This window comes from Gobius niger (genome assembly GCF_951799975.1).
Source record: "Gobius niger genome assembly, chromosome: 2".
In the NCBI taxonomy this organism is placed as follows: domain Eukaryota; kingdom Metazoa; phylum Chordata; class Actinopteri; order Gobiiformes; family Gobiidae; genus Gobius; species Gobius niger.
Window position 1 is genome coordinate 27,191,546 of NC_136853.1, and position 18,696 is coordinate 27,210,241.

The following is an 18,696-nucleotide window of genomic DNA, read 5'->3' on the forward strand; positions in this document are numbered from 1 at the left end:
GCAAGTGCATTACCCTAGTCCAGCTTGGAGGAGACAAACTTACATGTATGAAACCAACCCAGTGAAAATTGTCTGCATCAATAAAGACAATGCAAGCCAGCTGAAAACAGGTGTCAGTGTCCTTTAGACGAAAAGGGTGAATACAAACATTTTGAACATGCACAGGACAAACATTCATGATAGTGTAACAGTGAGTGGATAACAGACAGAAGATTGAACTATGGATACATCAGAAACAGTGTGAGCAGTTCAGGCTGCTGCAGAGTCAGTTGTAATGTAGCTTAAACACCATAAGCCTTTATCTTTGACGAGTATTGACATAGAAGTACAAGTGTCACTACAAGCGAACATGTTGAAAATACTGGACAGTTTTGTGTAGTAATGTGCAAAATAAACTCTCACAGTTTCTGCAGTTAAAATGAATTCAACGAAATGATTAAAAGGCACATAATAATGTACAAATAGTTCACGTTTGAGCTTGTGGCTTTACTGTTGCCTGTAGCCACCAAGCTGAGGCATATAGCTGGAGATGGGTCCTGATGCCAACCACTCATCTGGCTGGCCATCAGCAGACATCTCTTCAGAGTCCTCTTCCACAGGACAGAAGTCCAGCGCCTTGGCTTCCATCTCCAGCTGGTTGGGGTTGTCAGAGTTCCCCTGACAGTGACTGAGGCCAAGATGGTGAAAACGCTGGGACTGTCTGCTCCCCTCTAGTGGCAGCATGTCTGGATGCTCCTCTGACTCCAGGAGGGGCTGAGTGGACTCAGACCTGGAAAATACTGCTTGCTGGGGTTGCAAGCTTGGTGTCTGACCCTTGTAGCCACTAGAGGCCACTACTGAGGAGTACTGCACCGTGCTGGCAGTTGTGTCAGCCATGTCCCCACCCTCATCGCTATCAGACACACTCTGCCGTGGAGAGGACATACAGGAGGAGCCTCCAATTCCACTGCTGTGCTCCTCAGACATATACTTGTCCTTCTTCAGAGGGAGACATGACTTGTCCTCTTCAAAGACCGACTTTCCATCATACACATCAACGTCAAGAACACTGATTCCAGACAGACAGCTTTCACTTGGAGTTTCTGCCTGTTTATCAGAGAATCAGAGAACAGTAAAGTCTGGGTGTTAAAGAGAGATGTTAACAATGACAGTTGATGAAGATGAAACAAAAGAACTTCAGTGTATTATAAGAGCTTACCTTTACTGGGTAATCTGGAGACCAGGTCCCAATAGTGCTTTCCCCAGGATTTGGGATTTCAGGCCAAAAACTTTTCTTGATGCTATAATTAAAGAACATTGTCAAAATTCCACCATTATGATCCGACCTCTGGCCTTTATACTATGTACCTATACGACCATAAAATCAATGTACACTTACACATCTCTCTTATACATGCAGATCAGCATGGCTAGAACCACCACAAACAAGAAGCAAAGGCTCACTGCGACCACAATACCCTCGATCTCATCAGGCGCTATAGAAAGGCAGATGAATATTTCATTAAATCTTTGTGTAGACTTTAATTCGTCCAGGAATTTTCAGGGTGAGGTACAGATTTTCGAATAGTGTCGAGTGCGTTGAATCCAGTCAACATCAAAGATATTACATGAATTTAGACTAAAGAGACATCAGATAAGATGCATTGATCACTTCATTTCTTTCACCATATAGCTCAGGTTTCTAAACATCAGTTCTACAAGTATTGTACAAATTAAATCTATGCAAATAGGAAAAAAGGCCAACAATAAAGAATGTTTACGATCCGAAGGAAAATACGTAGTCTGTATCTACTCAAAAAGATTTTAAAAATACACCTAATTAAACTGGTGTCAAATAGTCTGGGGTGTAAAAGACTGACCATATTTCAGAGTGGAAAAGGAGTGGCTAGAGCCATTTGTCGAACCCTTGATGGTGGAAGCCCCAATCCAGGTTTCATATCTGGTGTCCCGGGCCAAATTTTTCAGAGTATATGAAAAAGTGTTACTTCCGACTGTGACAGCTGCAAACACAAGAAACGTCATTATAAAACTGAAATGATCAATTCCTCATGTGGATCAATAAAGTTTGTCTACGTAAGTCTAACGTTTTATAATATGGCACATGCCTTCAGTTTTAGTTCCATCATTGTAAAAGATTGTGTAGTTTGTGATGAATCCACGCTGTTTCTCTAGAGGAATTCCCTCCCACGTCAAATGGGCCTCTTTACATTTAGGCTTACTGATTATTTTAGTGGGGCCATTCAGTGGAGCTGTAAACACAAAAAAGTGCAGCTGACAGAAATATCACATAACAAATGTATTAAAACATTTGAATTATATCATACCTCCTTGTTCCAGATATGCTTCAATATGTGTTGGTTTCCCAATCCATCCAATCCAGTACAATGGATACACAGACACATTGTACCGGACAAAACTCTCAAAATCTCCTAAAAATATATTTTTAAAAAGAACATTGATTAATAAGTCCATGGGAAGTGTGTATAAAAGCTGTGTATGATCAAATTCACCTTGGATGTATGCTTTCCTCGTGTTCCTTTTCTCTCTCTGCCAATCAAAAACATTATGGTTGGCCCACTGCACCACAAACTCAGAAATCCCTGAAGTGTTAGGAGCGCTCCATTCAACACACAGCTTGCGCCCTTCAGAAGAAACTTTCAACATTTCCACTGGAGAGAGCGCTGCATTTACACACAAAAAGGTACAATCAATACAGTTAAAAAGCACAAATTCACCTACATGTGGTCATCCCTCCAAAGCCATTATTCATGTACACTCATAAACCGCTGTGCACTGACACGTACCATGTTCTTTTCCGGGGATCACAATTGTGGCTTCAGGAGATTTTCCTTCAGAATTGACAGCAACGACTTTGGCAATATGTGTCGTCTGATCAGTGAGATGAACATTTTTCAACTCAGTAATCTCAGATCTGTTCCCAGTAACTCGGACAGTCTCCCACTCAGAAGCGTTGTTTTGACGTTTTTCCTTATAGTCTTGAATCCTAATTTCATACCTGATGATCTCTCCATTGGCTAACTCTGGCTCCTGAACAGAATAGATCAATAAAGTACAATCAATAAAAAAAAACTCTACAACTTTTAATATCTCAGTAACACTTGTAATTGTTATTCACCTTACTCAGCAACTGCACTTGATATCCATCTGATGCCTCACTTTCACTCACAATTTGCCACACATCTGGTTTACCCGTTGGTTCTGTGAAAACAAGCAAACAAAACAAAAAGAATAGGGAATTAATTTTGTTGTTTTTGTTTTAACTGAGGATAAGGATAATTGTATAGTGTTGTTTACTAGATGCAGGTGTTCTCTTTGAAGAGCTGTCACTCCAGTCGCTCCAGTAACCAAGTCTCTCATTTTTGCAGCGTACTTGAGTTATGTAGACCGTGTATGGTCGAAGATTTTGGAGCCTAAAGGACTGTATGTCGAAATTTGTGTCGGCTTGTGGAACCTGGAGAAAAGATAATTACTTGAACAGGTAAACGTTCCAAATGGCGTAATTAGCAAATCATGCACATTCTGATGATATTTACAACCACGACAACAACAGAAAACTTACATATGACCAGTTTTCAGATCCCTCTGAAGCAAATCGAACTTCGTAAATTAAGTTTAACCGTGTTTTGTCGATTGGACGTGTCCAGTTCAGGAGGAGTGACTTAGAGAAAATGTTCTCCGAGATTATGTTGATGTGGGATGGAGGATCTGTCTTTGCTGTAACAGAAAAAAAGAAAAAGGGTTAATACAGATGAAGCAGAAGTGTCGCAAGTACAAAGAATTAAAAGGTCAGTGGCCACTCTTTGTTTTCTAAAGCTGAAGCAGGCTTGAACCCTCCTAAAAAAAAACTACCGTACTTCTTTGCCTCCACTACAAATAATAACAATAATTATAACAATCCTCTCCTGGAACCGCCACCTTAACGTGGTGGAGGGGTTTGAGCACACGAATGATCCTGGGAGTATGTTGTCGGAGGGTTCGTGCCCCTGGTAGGGTCTCCCCAAATGACAAAAACATGTTTATTTGCAGTTAAAAAACATTCTCCATTAGATCCAGCCAAATAGTTTTAAGCAAACAAACTTCTTTTTATCAATTTTCTGCAAATGGGTTTGTTGCTGTCCCTGTTCAGGAAACGTGTCCTTTATGTTTTATATTCTTTTATAGACCAACCAGCAGCATTTCTTGGTACGCATGTTAAGAGCAGCAGCTGCTTGTTTCTAATTAGTTGTTGTGACCCCAATCTTGTGAAAAAACTTTGGGAGATAAGCAACCTGATACCAGACTAACTCAACTGATTCAGGGTCATGGACGGCAAAAGAATCCAAGCTTTACTTACTTAATGAGTTGGCCTCCACTGTTAGACGGTCAGACTCTACTTTTCCAAGCGCATTTTTTGCTTCTACCCAGATGTCCAGCGTCATAAAATTTGGGAAAACCTCGGTGTTTATATCAGCACTGCTTTCATTTGTTGAGAAATTGAGGCTTTTATAGCTGTGGGAAAAAGTAAATAAAATTGAGAACAACATGCTTTTCTCCAATTCTAACAGTGTCCTGTACTCACGCGTGAATATTGAGATGCACAGTGTATTCGGTGGAGAAATCCCAATGTCGCAGATGCTTTGGTTCCCACTCACAGTGAATTATTGGGGAGATAATATCCTTTTTTTGTTTCGCTATACAAGTGAGGTTCTTCGGCTTCTTTGGGAAATCTGGCAATGCAATGTATTAAATTAGTACCTCACACAAGCAAACTTTGTTCTCTGTCACAAAGGCAAAACTTACAGTCTTTTTTAATGAAGATGCCATGTAGATATTTTTCACTGTTGAGTTGAACATGTGCTGATTTTTTGTTGCTGAAGCAAAAAAGCCATCGGGGTGTTTCCTCTGTTACTAAGAAAGTAACATTCAGAGCAGTGTCACTGATCTTCCGGTACTGCTCCTTTGGTATTTGTTTCTGGGCGAGTCTCCAGAATAGGTCATCTGCAGTAACTTCAGTGGTGTTTTTGATGAAACATGTTGCGGTGAAGTTTGTCCCAATCGGCAACTTTGGACTCTGTGGTGCAGTCAGCAAATAGCTTAAAACTGTAACGAGAATGGACCACCACAGGTAAATAAAACACAAAGCTACGTTAAGGGACATCAGTTACAGAATTTAACAAAGCCATTGGAGATAGAGTTGCTTGTGCACAAATAACACTTCACCTTATATGAACAGTAAAGTCTAAGCACCATATAACTTCATACTATTTAGAAATGATTCCCTTCAACTTTAGATCATATAATATTGTGATTTAAGCTCTAATCCTGTGAATTCACTGGTACTGAAAGTTTGGATTAAAATATCCTGTTATACAAATTAATACTTCATCAAGCCACATCACTGGGGCATAGAAATAACTAAAGAAGTGAACTTGTGTTACGTCAATATTATATCTGCGTTCATATTAAAGATGTTTTACAATTAGAGAATTAGAAACATCTACCCACTAGGGCTGGGCGATATATATCGATATTTAAGATTTATCGATACATTTTTAAATAAGATATGGAATTAGACTATTCGATATACTCGATGTCGCGATATTTCAAATTCAGATGTGCTTTTAAGTTAACAAAAAGAAACACGTCATCTCAAGCTGATTTTTTAAAAACATCTTATTCTTAAACTGAGCACTTTATTGTGTTATCTCTTAATATATAAATGCTGCTTTTATTTTGAATCAAGCTTTTTTTTCTGTGCACCTTACAGAGCTCTGTCATACAATGTTTATGTTTAAATTCAATAAGAGAGTTTTCAATAAAACTACTCGTATTTGGCTTTGACTTAAGATTTCATTTCACAGCTCTCCTTTTGCGGGAAAAAATATTTGGATATAAATCGTATATCGATATTCTACCAAAATATATCGGGATAAGACTTTTGGTCCATATCGCCCAGCCCTACACACCAGCTGGTTACTTTACCACGGATACATACAACACTAAACACGACCATTTCAGTTCAGTCAACAACATAATAGTCACCGCAGACGACTTAAATAAGGAAGGTGCTGTTTTGGACCAACTTCTGCATATCAAGACCATAAGAAAATCAGAGAGAGAAGTGTGAGCATCTATTGTTATTGTTATTTCTGCTTATTTACAGCATTAGAAGAAGTGTAATACTACGACGTAATGTACATTTTAACATGCATTTACTGACCTTCTGTAGCGGGGATAGCGTGGGCTAAGCAGGCCAACACTGCCAGCTGTACCACTCGTACACAAACCATGGTCAGGATCCTTTAAAAAAACAACATATAACCCAGAGATATAAAACATACACAGATATGTCTCCTCACAAAGCAAGAAACAGACACAACACCACACCTGTACGACATTAGTATAGCTTAGCAGGTGTTCGGTAGTTGTTTACTCAAGACGAACCCTGAAATCTGAACTTAGCATTATTAGCTCATGTCTGTGCCCCAGTAGTTGACGCCATGTTGTTCAGAAAAGCATAAAAGATGTCAAGTTACTCACCACGAGTAGGCCCCTGTAGAAACTCTAAACAAACATCGTATGTGTCTTTTAAAGAAGAATTGTCGCACATTTGGTAAGTGGTTGGCACATTATTCTGGCCATTGAAGACGGACGAGTTTGCGAATAGTCCCTCCCACTTCCCGTAAGAGGAGACCACCTCTGTCGTGGCTTCTCAGGCACAGGGCCACTGTTGCTGATGTGTAAACGCTGTGGATGGACGAAATGTACCCACACAACTCCGAGCTCGATTTATAGATCTGCGGAAGTAAACTGTTAGTGTCTTCTGATTGGTCAACAATGTGTCCGTCGTAGCTTTCTGTCCAATCATTTGTGCCGATGTTTCTATTGGGCGGATGGGAGGAGACGCGACTGTGTTCACTTCCAGTATGTTACAGCCCCGAGCATTTTGGCACGAACCCAATGAACGAGCAGAGCGGAGACAAAACACACACGCGCACGTAAACACACAGGCGCGCGCGCAGATAAGATAGCCTTTATCTCATGGAGAAATTACGATAAATTTACTATAAACAATAAAGGATGTTTCAGGATGAATCGAAAATAGATTTTTTTTTACAAATAAACTGGCGACACACATTTTTATTTGATGCTTTTATTTTTTTGAATCGTCTTGTCTGTGCTTCCCGTCAGTATACCATGTACGACAATTTGTGAGCTAAATTTATGAGGGGTAGTGTTTATGTCAAGATGTTACAAACAATCAGTTACACAAACCACCTTTTTCATGGTTTTCATCGTACACAATTTAAACAAACCACCAATCTTAAACAATATTTAAGATAAAATAAGTAAAATGTGGGCTACTGGTAGTATTTTATTTATTTTTCTTTGAGAGAGAATCAAAACACAAACAATGAAGGATGTTTTATTCCAACATGAAATACACAGGGATCTCAGTCAGACGGTCTTGTCAGATGACTCCATGCAACTATAGATTGTTAAGCTCCATGAGAGTTTGGTCCAATACCTGATGCATTTCCAAGTTTTCCTCTTTGGCTTGAGCCAGTTTCTCTGCAAATGTAGACAGTGTTATAAATGACATGAGACATGACATGTAAATGCTGGCTTTAAAATGAGGAAGCAGCCACAGTGCACATCATGTACTGATCAGAATCTGGTCGACAACAACTTTGTATTGCTGTGTAACTAAATAAAATGACTTTCTCTACAAATTTTGCCCATCACTTAATACAGCATTAAACCCTTGGGGTAGACCGACAGAAGCGTGGCTGCACACATCTGAGTCTCTCTGACCACCACCATTACCTTTCACACACTAAGTGTCTTGCTCAAGTACATAACAACAGTCTATACCTGTGGATGTCCAATAGTCTGGTCATAAGAGTCTCCAGATCGTCTCTTTGTTATATTTCTTACTGAATCGGGGGGTTGTGAAACATTTATGATTCTGTAACTCAGTGGTTCCCAGTCTTTACCGTCACATTGTTTTTGATTGGATGGAGGATACTGCAGACCTGACGCATGTTTGGAGCGGGAACATAAATATGAAAGCATCGCTAATGAACATTTTAGTATTCATTGAAAAGATTCAACCCTTTATCTTATTGATTGATAAATGGTTCATGAATAATACTGGCACCAAATAGCAGCTCTTGAAAAATATAAACAAAAAAGGTAAAAGTAGCAAGTGACAGAGAAGACACAAGGCTTAAAAACATTTATTAACGGATGGACAGAGAGGAAACACGGAGCAGTGTGACATGAAAAGTAAAGAGTGGAGAATGCGGCATTCAGTGACTCAGCCTTTTGTGGTAAAACACGTGTTGTGTAAGACAAAGTAGCAGAAGAGTTCACTGAACGGTGGGAGTTTTCAAAGCTAACAGTGGAATGAAACAAAACAACAGAGTGAGAGGGGCAGTGGAGGCTAGACGAGAATCAGCAGCGAAGAGAAAAGAAGAAAGCTACAGCGTAGTCATATCATTCAGAGCCAAGTCCAACTCCTCACTCAGAGCCTTGCCCTTCAGCTTCTGAGCATAGACTTCATCTGCAGGAAACATAGACAATCAGAGAGGAGCAGATGCCAGGAGAAGAGCCATCAGGATAAAGTAAAGAAAGCAGAAACATCAGGGTTTTGTTATATTTAAAATTATTGCTTAGACTTCTCATATCTCACACAAATGTCACTAAACAAGTGTGGTGATGCTATTACAAAGGGTTCCATATATGTTCTGATGCGCCCGTTATTATAATGCAGTTTACCTTCTAGATCATCAATTGTCTTCTCCAATTTAGCCACAGACCTCTCTGCAAACTCTGCACGAGTTTCAGCCTGGAACAAACCGCAGCATATATTGAAAAGGGTGGAGAGTATTACATTAGCGAGGTATAAAGATGAGTAAAACTTACCTCTTTAAGTTTTTCAGTAAGAACTCTAATTTCCTCTTCATATTTGTCTTCCTTTTGCGAGTACTGAAATACAAAATGAGAACACATGACCAAAGGCTTCAAGACTAGTTTTTGTAGAAAGGCCATGGAAGCAGTGCTAAAAACACATTGAATATAAAATAATACTATAATGGGCTACAATATTTTACAACAGTGATTCCCAGTGATTGCAGTAGAGGGCGCCAGAGTTAATGTCCAGCTAAGGAGTGTAACAACAGAAAGTTGTTACAACAGAAAGTTGTTACTGTGTAGACTAAAAATGTATTAAAACAGAACCTTTTTTCCTCAGTAACGGTTTTTCTCTGAATATACAGACAACTTAATACTCTAATAGGAGAAAAATGTAAATGCATTCAATAGGGAAAAAATAGGAAAGAAAAGTAGTTTGGAAAGATTGGCTTGTTGTAATCTTGGTTGTTTGTAGCTTTTAAATTGTACTGCTATTTCGGAGTACTACCTTATCAGACTGGGCCTCCAGTGACTTCAAGTTGTTGGTAACATTTTTCAGCTCTTCTTCAAGATCACCTGATTTACTGAGTATTTTAGGAAAAGAGAATAGTCACACAAACAGGAAAGAAAGCAGATGAGGACTTAACAGCAGAGCTTTCAAACACCAGTAATCCAATGCTCTAATTTCCTAAAGTCTGATCATCCAGCACAATAAATAATTGATTTCTTTGTACAAAACATATTAGGGTCGAGTGTGGAAAGTGAAACAAGCAGATGCAGGTGTAACAGGTCACACATGGTGAGTTTTAAGTAAGTGTGAGTGTACCTCTTCCTCTCCACCCATCATAGCCTTCAAATTCTGGTCCATTAGTCCAAGCTCCTCCTCCAGTTCCCTCACACGACTACAGCAGTTAGTTTACAGCCCAGTGGGGTGCGTGAGGAAAGCCAGCATATAACCAGACATGCGTTTAAAAACAAAACATAGACACACACAAAAGACAGCATTCTAAAACCACAAGAAAATCAAAAGTGAAGGTGTTAGCGACCATGTTAATTTAACAGGATTAATAATTTATCTTGGTTCTGGTGACAGCGTAAGTTTCATGGCCCCGGTGTTGACTTACGCCTCAGCCACTTCAGCACGCTCCTCCGAACGCTCCAGATCACCCTCAAGGATCACCAGTTTGCGTGCTACCTAAGGACAAAACAATGGGCAAAAACTAAAAACCTAATATAGCTTTTAAGTTTTCATAAAATTTAGCTTCAGGTAAAACATGTTTGAATATTATGTTCTGTGATATTATGTGCTTAGGTTTGTACAGATAACTCAATATCTCATCTGGGTAGAAAGGAACGCTTTTACAGTGGGCTGTATCATAGCCCCCAGCTACTTGTCTCTCACCTCCTCATATTTGCGATCAGCTTCCTCAGCGATGTGTTTGGCCTCTTTCAGCTGCATCTCTTGGATTTCCATTTTCTCCTCATCTTTAGTTGCTCTGTTCTCTATGACCTTCATTCCTCTGTTTGAACAGAACAGCACAGTCACGATATCATTGACAATTCTACATATTTCAAACTTGAAATACAAACATCAAATATTTGAATGAAAAAAAATGTTTCAGATCTTTTATTGGAGGTTTGAAAAAAAACATGGACTCCACAATTATCATCCCATGGTAAATGGTCTCAACTTATATAGCACTTTTCCAACTAGATTAGGCACTCAAAGCGCTTTACAGCAAGGATCCACTCACCCATTCATACTCTCATTCATACACCAATGTACACAGACACTGAATCACAATTAGTTACGCTGTTGAATCAAATGTTGTTGTTTTCTAATAGGTTCCCATATAGCATACAACATAAGCTTTGTCTATTCAGAAAATTAGTGGGGAAAAAAACTTTAACTTTAACTTTAACTGATGTTTCATGCAATTGCATTGACATTAAGCAATATAAAAGAGAGATCACCTCTCGCTCTCATCTGCAGCCTTTTCAGCCTCCTCCAGCTTCTGAAGAGCAGTGGCCAGTCTCTCTTGAGCTCTGTCCAACTCCTCCTCAACCAGCTGGATACGTCTGTTTAGAGAAGCCACCTCGGCCTCAGCCTGCACACAGCATAGAGTCACAGTGACAAGTTATGGTGGATTCCAATCTAGTTGCTCTAAACATTTAACACCATGTACCATAGCTGTGAGAACACATTCATGTTGTTTCCCCCCCTTTTTTTCCTGGTTATTAGGTATTATTTTGGACTGCAATGAGCTTGTTATCCACCAGGGTAGTGCTGGAGTACCTTGCCAAGTACCACCTGGTCTAGATCAAGCTCAAATCAGGACTAGAATAAAGTCTAAAATTGCGGATGACCCAAAGTTTGAGAAACATCGCTCTTTTGTCCTTATGTGGCCTCTAGCTCTATTTGTCCCTATTTGATCATTCAACCTTCAGCACAGCAAATAAAGTGCAGTTCCCGGGAACATCATCATCATTCTTCATGTTAAGGTGCCCGAATTGAGGCTATAGCACATAGGTCATAGATCATTTTCATTCAAGCAGACCACTCAATGTTCTGGATTGAGTGACAAATCGAATAACAGCAATGCGGACTTGCCACTCATTTGGCTTCTGTAGTTGCCATACTGTTGCTATGTTGTGACATCACTCATTCCTTCAATTATAAGTAGGCTACATAAAAGGCCTATCTGTTTAGGCGCACTATGCAAACATATATCCCCCCCCCTTTAGCCGTCGATAACACAAAGTTAAGGATAGGTAAATAGCTATTTGTATCCAGTATACATTTTCGTGCCCTTCGCCCAGGCGCCCGCACATTTCGGCGTTACCGATTCTCTGGCTTGTCTCTCCATGTCCGCCTCTCTCTGGGTGAACTCGGCCTGGTCCTCCGCATCGTACGCAACTTGTTGAAGGGACAGGATTTTCCTCCTCACAGAATCTATGGATTTGAAGGTCGCCATGCCGGTGATTAGCAGAGTTCGCTTTGGCCTTCCCTTTGCCTCTACTTAATCAGCTGTAGCGAGGAGATGTGTGAGTTACTATGACAACGACGTCGCGCGCTTTCGTTTCCGGTTTCAAGACGACGTGCGTGGCAGAGTGCACGAGCAATGTGGTAAAACGCGGAGCATAGTTTTTATTATATTGTCTACACGGGAAAGTTAATTTTGTGAAAGGTTTTCGACAAATGTGATGATTGTTGTGTTTGTTTTAACAGCCCTGGTGGTGTTACATTTTAAAAGGCTATGATGATGTTTTTTTAATTTATTATTATCTGAATTTACCAAGTTCCTGGCCAAGAGTGTTAGAAGTAGGCCTTCAGGAGAAATATGAAATGTAACCAGAGTGGGATATTAATGGAGACATAACATTCTCCTGTTAAAAGAAAAGGAGCATAAACAATAATGTCCCGGCCACTTCTTTTCCTTCTTTGGTAATGTCTTCGTACTGCACCCATGAGGAGGGTCACTTCAGGCCATAATAAGCAAGTCTCTACTCTTTCAAGCTTTAAGTAGGCCTTTAGTCTACCACATCTGCATATTAATACAAGGTACTTAAGTCAAAATTAAACACGGTTCTTCAGTTCTTTTTATTTGTCCTCTCAGCGTTTATCTTTACAGATCAGAACTAAATGTGCCACCCTCTGTGCAGTGATTTGTATTAACACATCATATTTGTCATCATGACCCTTGACCTTTGATTCTACAGAATGTGACCCCAGCCATCATCCCCTCACTCACATCTGTCGCTTTTTTCTCTGCCTGCTCCAGCTTTTCCTGGGCATCCTTCAGGGACTCGGAGTATTTGTCCAGCTCATCCTCCACTCCTTTCAGTTTCTTCTGTAAACCCAGCAACTCTTCCTCCAGCTGAGGTAAACAAGAAAGCAGAAGCAAAGACAGGACTTGGGTTAGTCTGCTATACTGCTTAACGAATTGTTCAATTTGGCAAAATTTCAAGAATATATTTACTTACCCATGACAAAGACTGTCTGAATGCGGTGCTCTAGCACTGTCAGTGACTAAAGCAATGAATTAACAAATCAAAAATATATTGTTTTTAAGTTGTTACTAATCCAATGGCGTCTATAACAGGGAAAAATTATGTGATTGGAACCCTTGAAGGTGTTACATTTCATCAAATACATATACTTGAGTAACCTTTTTAAATAACAAGGCCTACTTCTTAGTTTTATTGCACAGTATAGTTCTACTTGAGTAATATTATTTTTGTAGCACCAGTAACACATTTGTTGCTGTAAACCTTCCCATGAGTAAATCTCTTTAACAGCCAAAGTTTATGTTGATATTTCAAATTGCAATAAAATTAAAACATGTCCTCTCTGATTCATTTTCCTGTATGTTGTCTTGATTAATTATAAATAAGTAAATGCATGTTGTGGTATATTTCCTTCTGTCCTACACAAAAAAGACATTAAAAAAAAAGTAACTTTTATGCTCAGTTACTCAGTACTCACAGTGCTCTTGTAGTGTCTACCGTTTTTTTTTTTTTTTTTTTTACCTTTATATAACGAGGAGCTGTTGCTTGAGTAGATATCGGGGTCATTTTAAACTTGCATATAGTTCTTTCTAAAGTAAAGTTACTCTCACTTGAGTAAATATTTTGGCTACTCTATACACCTCCAAGAAACTTCAGAATTTCTACAAAAATGTGGATGTGACAACAGCAACAAAATCTATGTCTGTCTGTTTATACTTCCCTTTAATGCCAGGGAGAACAAATGTCTGCCCGGCTTGTATCCATCTAAGTCCCCACAGTCTCAAATAGCCTGACAGTTCTGATCCCAGTGGTTGGATTGTGGCAACAGCCAAATTCTCTGGGTTGTCTCTTTGTACAAAGCAACAAACCAAAGAAGGTGGGGGACTTAAGGACCACAGAAATAGACCCGCTGGTATATGATGATCCCAAAGAGAAGTGCAAGAGCTATGCGTAGCTCATCATCCACTGGGAACAAAAGCAATGTAGGCAGATGCTTTTTAATAGTTGCTGTCTATTTATAGACAATATTCTTACACTGTGCAAGAGCAGTGAAGACCTTTTCACGGGGCAATGTAGTTTCATTAAAAGCTTGAAAAAAAAATCCTTTATACTTTGTTTCACACATTATTATCTGATTTTAAGGACATGTTGTAGAATACAAAATAGACCACATAAACAAGACAACATATAAAGTCACCACAAAATAATAACTGTTCTATCTCATATTAGTTTTTTCCCCCCTCTTGTTTGGCTATTAGATTTACAATATAAACTATAATCTCCATCTTTATAACTACATTAAATATGTGAAGTGACATTATATTAGGCTATTATATTTAGGTAGATTAGTTTCACATGTAATTCTTTCTTTCCTTTCTTTCCTTCTTTCCTTTCTTTCCTTCCTTTCATTTCTTTCTTTCTTTCTATTTCTTTCTTTCTATCTTTCTATCTTTCCTTCTTTCTTTCTTTCTTTCTTTCTTTCTTTCTATCTTTCTATCTTTCTATCTTTCCTTCTTTCTTTCTTTCTTTCTTTCTTTCTTTCTTTCTATCTTTCTATCTTTCTATCTTTCCTTCTTTCTTTCTTTCTGTCTTTCTTTCTTTCTTTCTTTCTTTCTTTTTCTCCTTCTTTCCTTCTGTCTTTCCTTATTCTTTTCTTATATGATAATATCCTCTAGATCAGACAAGGTGAAACTGCCTATTGGCGCTCTCTCCGGTGCCCCACCTGTTTGCACTTGTCCTCTGCTCCTTTCTTGTCCACCTCCGCCTGCTCGGCCCGATCTATTGCGTTCTCCTTGTCGAGCTTCAGCATCTGCATTTTCTTCTTGATGGCCTCCATGTTTGCTCAGTTAAAGTGACTTTCTATCAGAAGACGAAGAGCGCTGGGTTATCCAAACGGAGACGGAGGCAGCGGTCGCGGCTGGTCTGAGCGCCTACGGCAGAGATCTTGGATGGAGTAGGACCAACTGGTGGAGCCCCATACTTTTCCTTTTTTTTTTTTTCCGCCCCACTCATCCTCACGAGGACATTGCCCTTATTTAGGCAGCGTTTATAGTTCGGCCTCCGTGGGACGTCTGGCCCCTGTGTATAAATAAAGATCCAGGGAACACTTTGAAGCTGCGGGGATGTATTTTATTTGGAAAATGCTGTATTTCAGTGATGATCAGGAGGATTTAACTTTCTGCATAAAAAGGGCTTGACTTTTACATTTTGGTGTTAATCTGCATGTACATTTTATTTTTGACTTTTTGTTCTCTCGGTAGTTGAAGGTACACTGCGTAACATTTTGAATATGCTAAACATGCTCCTAATGATCAGCTCGACATGGAAAATGTTACTGGTACCGCAGTGGATAATTAAATAATGTATTTGGATGAGAACAAGGGCTGTGAAAATGTATAGCAATTAATCGAACTAATAGAAAACATAATTAATCGCGATTAATCACATCACATGTTTTGACCAAACACATGGATCAAAAAGGCTTGTCTAATCATCCTAATTTCCTCCTTAAACAGTACTTCACTTTATGAAGTCTTTATGTATGTCTCTAAAATGCGACTTATCAAGCCTTGAGCGACCGATAAAGGGCTGAAGAGATACCAGCTAGAATATATATGGTGAGAAAATGAGAAAAATTAATTAATCTGATTAATCCAATTCCACAAGTGTGATTAATCGTGATTAAAAAAAAATATCGACTGACAGCCCTAATGAGAACCTAACCTATTTAAATCTCATATTGTGCCGACTTTACTCGGTATCTCCATGGAGACGAGCCGGAGACTTACCCACTCCCGGTAAAGTTACTCTCATGTCTGAGGAGAGCTGAGCAGCTCACAGCAAAAGCACGTTTGTACATTTATGCTGTATTTTTCAATGATGAAAACATCCGTCATAAAATAAATGCTTGTATTTCAATTGTATTTATGGGGTAAAATTCTACGCGGTTTGGCTTTAAGTTCAACTATTGTGTCTTAAACGTGGTCTATGAATCTATGAAGTAGGGCTGCAACTAACGATTATTTTGGTAATCGATTAATCTACCGATTATTTTTACGATTAATCGATTAATCGCTTGGCTGTGAAAGGTGCATGGATATTTGTGCTAATTCTGCTTTCTGATTGGACGAACGAAAACAGATATTTATGAAATTTACAATGTGCAAAACACTGCAGACCCTAACTTTAAAAACAAAGTAGGTTTTCATCCAAAATACATATTTGTCATGTCTTTTTTGCTCTATTTTAGTCTCTGTTTAATAGAAAACGATTAATCGATTACTGAAATAATTGACAACTATTTTAGTAATCGATTAGTTGTCGATTAATTGATTAGTTGTTGCAGCCGTACTATGAATGCCTTTACTTACTGAAATTGCCCTCTAGTTTTCTATTGGATTTTATTATTGTCTTCTTTGAGTGTCTAGAAAAGCACTATACAAATAAAATGTATTATTATTAGTATTATTACTTAGTCACTTAGCGTTACTAGAATGAAATAACATAGGGATACTATAAATAACACGAATACAGAAATGATTGTGATGAAATAGATTTTATTGTTCAGCCATCTTAAAAGAGTTGTGCCTCAGATGTGGTGATGCATTGATTAAAAAATTTGCCCGGATCCTCATTCTATTGGGGGAAATGTTAGAATACTGATCTTTAAATAAACTTAAAATAAATTGGGTGATAACATTCAAATAAAGGCACTTGCTGTGTAATGGCAAATAGAAGATGTATAGAATTGGCCTTTGCCTTTGTTGATTTACAACAAGTATTGCGTTCGATAGCCTACCCATGAAAGGCACAAACATGAGCATATAGACAGTTACCTGAAAACATTACACCAGGAGTAACAGTAGGTTAATAACGCAAATACCAAAAATACAGTCAATACAGTTGGAAAGTTAAATATATGGCTTTGTGATTGGGACATTTACTATATTCTTAAGCTAATCATACTAGCGCTCAGACTTCCATTATAGAAACCATTTAAGTCTTTAAAAAAAATACTCCCCAATCTGATTTGTTCCATCGCGCAGTTAATTCTTGACAAATCTAAACCAAAAAGAATGTCAGGAAACAATCTTAACTGTGTCCTGTGTCCACTGACCACCATCTTAAAAATATAACACTTTCTTTTTGTCTGCATAGTACATTTGCATAAAATCTTAAAGCGCAGAGCCGCTGCATGACATTAATACAAAGAGGTAAGTAAACCTGATAGAAAAAAGCTCTGTGCTCATACAAAACAGAAGGCAGAATTTGTTTAACCTTTTTAACAATATGTCCATACTATTTTCAATGAATGATTGCTGAAAGTGTGGTGACTTGTATAGCGTAGCTCTAGCCATGGTTTGCCCATTTAAATTCCATCAACTTTGTAAATGTTTGTGTTGAATAGAGTTTATACTAGAAGCAAGCGGGACAAAGTGTTTCATGGATCAGCGTTGCATGTTTTCTCTGCCCCAAACTCGCTCACTGGTCCTCGCCGTCCTCCCGCAGCTCCGAGGGGAGAAACTTGTACTGCTGCTTTCTGATCATGGCCAGCTTTTTCCTGGCTTCAACCAACTCCCTTTCTTTCCTCAACATTTCCTCCTGAGCTGCAATAATCTGTAAAAGAGAGACAGAAAGAAAGGAGGTGGTTTTAGTAGAAACTAAATAGTGCCAATCTGACCAATAATTTGGGGGTTAAAGCAGTACTAAATAACTCATGCCCCTAGAGGCCATAAGCGCCACTGCAGGTGTCGTATCATGTTAGCTACAGTTTTTTACTCATTGTCCGTGAGAGTAAATACTACGCTGACAGAAAAGACAAAGGAAGACAGGGATATTGTACATCCAATTACACAATGGAGATCTTTTTTTTTCACTCAAACTTGGGTGTAAATACTGTTTAAGTGGTGCTAGCCCGCAGTTAGCTTTGCCCGTTAGCCTGTTAGCTTCTGCTTTGTGATTCCATCCTTGCAGGCAAAGTTGCAAGTGTGGTTTTCTGGCCAGAGACACCAGGGGGAGATGAAAGACCCCCCAATCATCCCATTAACACTAGTATCACCCCCAGAGGCACTACCAAAAGGATTTATTAAACAAGTCACTTAGTACTGCTTTAAGTGCACAATTAGCCTACCTGAGCTATCCCGCCAACCATCTTGCTCTTGACCACCACAGCTTGGTCATCCTCGGCCTCAAATGCCGCTTTCTGTGCCGCTTTCACCAGGTTGTCCGACGCCCTCTTCACAGCATTTCCAGCAGCCTAACAAAATGCACACAAATAAGAAATTCATTAAGTATTGCAGTCACTTATCAAAGCACAGAACACTTAAAAGTGGCCTCGCAAACATGCAGCAGCAGCGGCAACAACAGGTCCAGGAAAGGAAATGTTCACCATCAACAAAGCGCTTTTTCCCCCCTGTGTCTAAGTATATCTGTAAAAGGCAAAGAGTTGTCGGCTGAACGACACTCAAAGCCAAACATTTGTTTCATTGGACAGCTCCACTCCAACAAAGAGGGCCCTTTTCTCCTTTTGTGGCTCTAGGGGCCGAGCTCAGACACTGCACTCTGGTCAGACAGACATTACTGAGTGCATGTCGACTGGTTTATCTTTGTCAGGAATGTTTCTGTTAGTCCGTCTCTCATATACAATACAAAGACACTGTCAGGCTTTCTTTATTCATTTGCAACGTGTGATCCATCAATGATCCAAGAATAAAATGGACTATGGATCATCCTTTGAATTGTATTATAATTGTATGAAACTACTGTAAAAGA

At 39.1% G+C, this 18,696-nt stretch overlaps 3 protein-coding genes across 7 annotated transcripts in view; all 3 read right to left on the minus strand.

Annotated features, from left to right (window-relative positions):
* Positions 1–9: 9 nt before the first annotated feature.
* Positions 10–6,329, minus strand: il6st (interleukin 6 cytokine family signal transduce). The gene is made up of 15 exons (XM_079551418.1): positions 6,221–6,329; positions 4,801–5,100; positions 4,580–4,727; positions 4,355–4,509; positions 3,581–3,735; positions 3,316–3,472; positions 3,137–3,219; positions 2,805–3,048; positions 2,511–2,681; positions 2,325–2,429; positions 2,085–2,249; positions 1,860–2,045; positions 1,379–1,475; positions 1,199–1,280; positions 10–1,086 (listed from the first exon to the last, which is right to left on the minus strand). Exons 1-15 carry the CDS (start codon positions 6,288–6,290, stop codon positions 487–489), a joined length of 2,718 nt encoding a protein of 905 aa, XP_079407544.1. The 5' UTR covers positions 6,291–6,329; the 3' UTR covers positions 10–486.
* Positions 6,330–7,338: 1,009 nt separating this feature from the next.
* On the minus strand, positions 7,339–15,122 carry tpm2 (tropomyosin 2 (beta)). Of its 5 annotated transcripts, none has more exons than XM_079551347.1 (9): positions 14,648–15,122; positions 12,669–12,794; positions 10,891–11,024; positions 10,319–10,436; positions 10,041–10,111; positions 9,743–9,818; positions 8,929–8,991; positions 8,782–8,851; positions 7,339–7,572 (listed from the first exon to the last, which is right to left on the minus strand). In XM_079551347.1, the coding sequence occupies exons 1-9, from the start codon at positions 14,759–14,761 to the stop codon at positions 7,490–7,492; spliced, it is 855 nt and encodes a 284-aa protein (XP_079407473.1). In that variant the 5' UTR covers positions 14,762–15,122; the 3' UTR covers positions 7,339–7,489. The 5 variants fall into 5 exon arrangements, with proteins under 5 accessions (XP_079407473.1, XP_079407471.1, XP_079407472.1 ...); XM_079551345.1 differs by lacking the exon at positions 9,743–9,818 and adding an exon at positions 9,425–9,500 and having other exon boundaries at positions 14,648–15,111; XM_079551348.1 differs by lacking the exon at positions 7,339–7,572 and adding an exon at positions 8,121–8,566 and having other exon boundaries at positions 14,648–15,121.
* A 1,342-nt stretch (positions 15,123–16,464) lies between these two features.
* tln1 (talin 1) overlaps positions 16,465–18,696 on the minus strand; it is a 40,424-nt gene continuing 38,192 nt past the window's right edge. The window contains exons 55-56 of the mRNA XM_079551328.1: positions 18,056–18,181; positions 16,465–17,541 (exon numbers count right to left, since the gene is read on the minus strand). Coding sequence (XP_079407454.1) covers positions 17,407–17,541; positions 18,056–18,181 — 261 coding nt within the window. The 3' untranslated portion in view covers positions 16,465–17,406. The remainder of the gene's footprint in view (positions 17,542–18,055; positions 18,182–18,696) is intronic.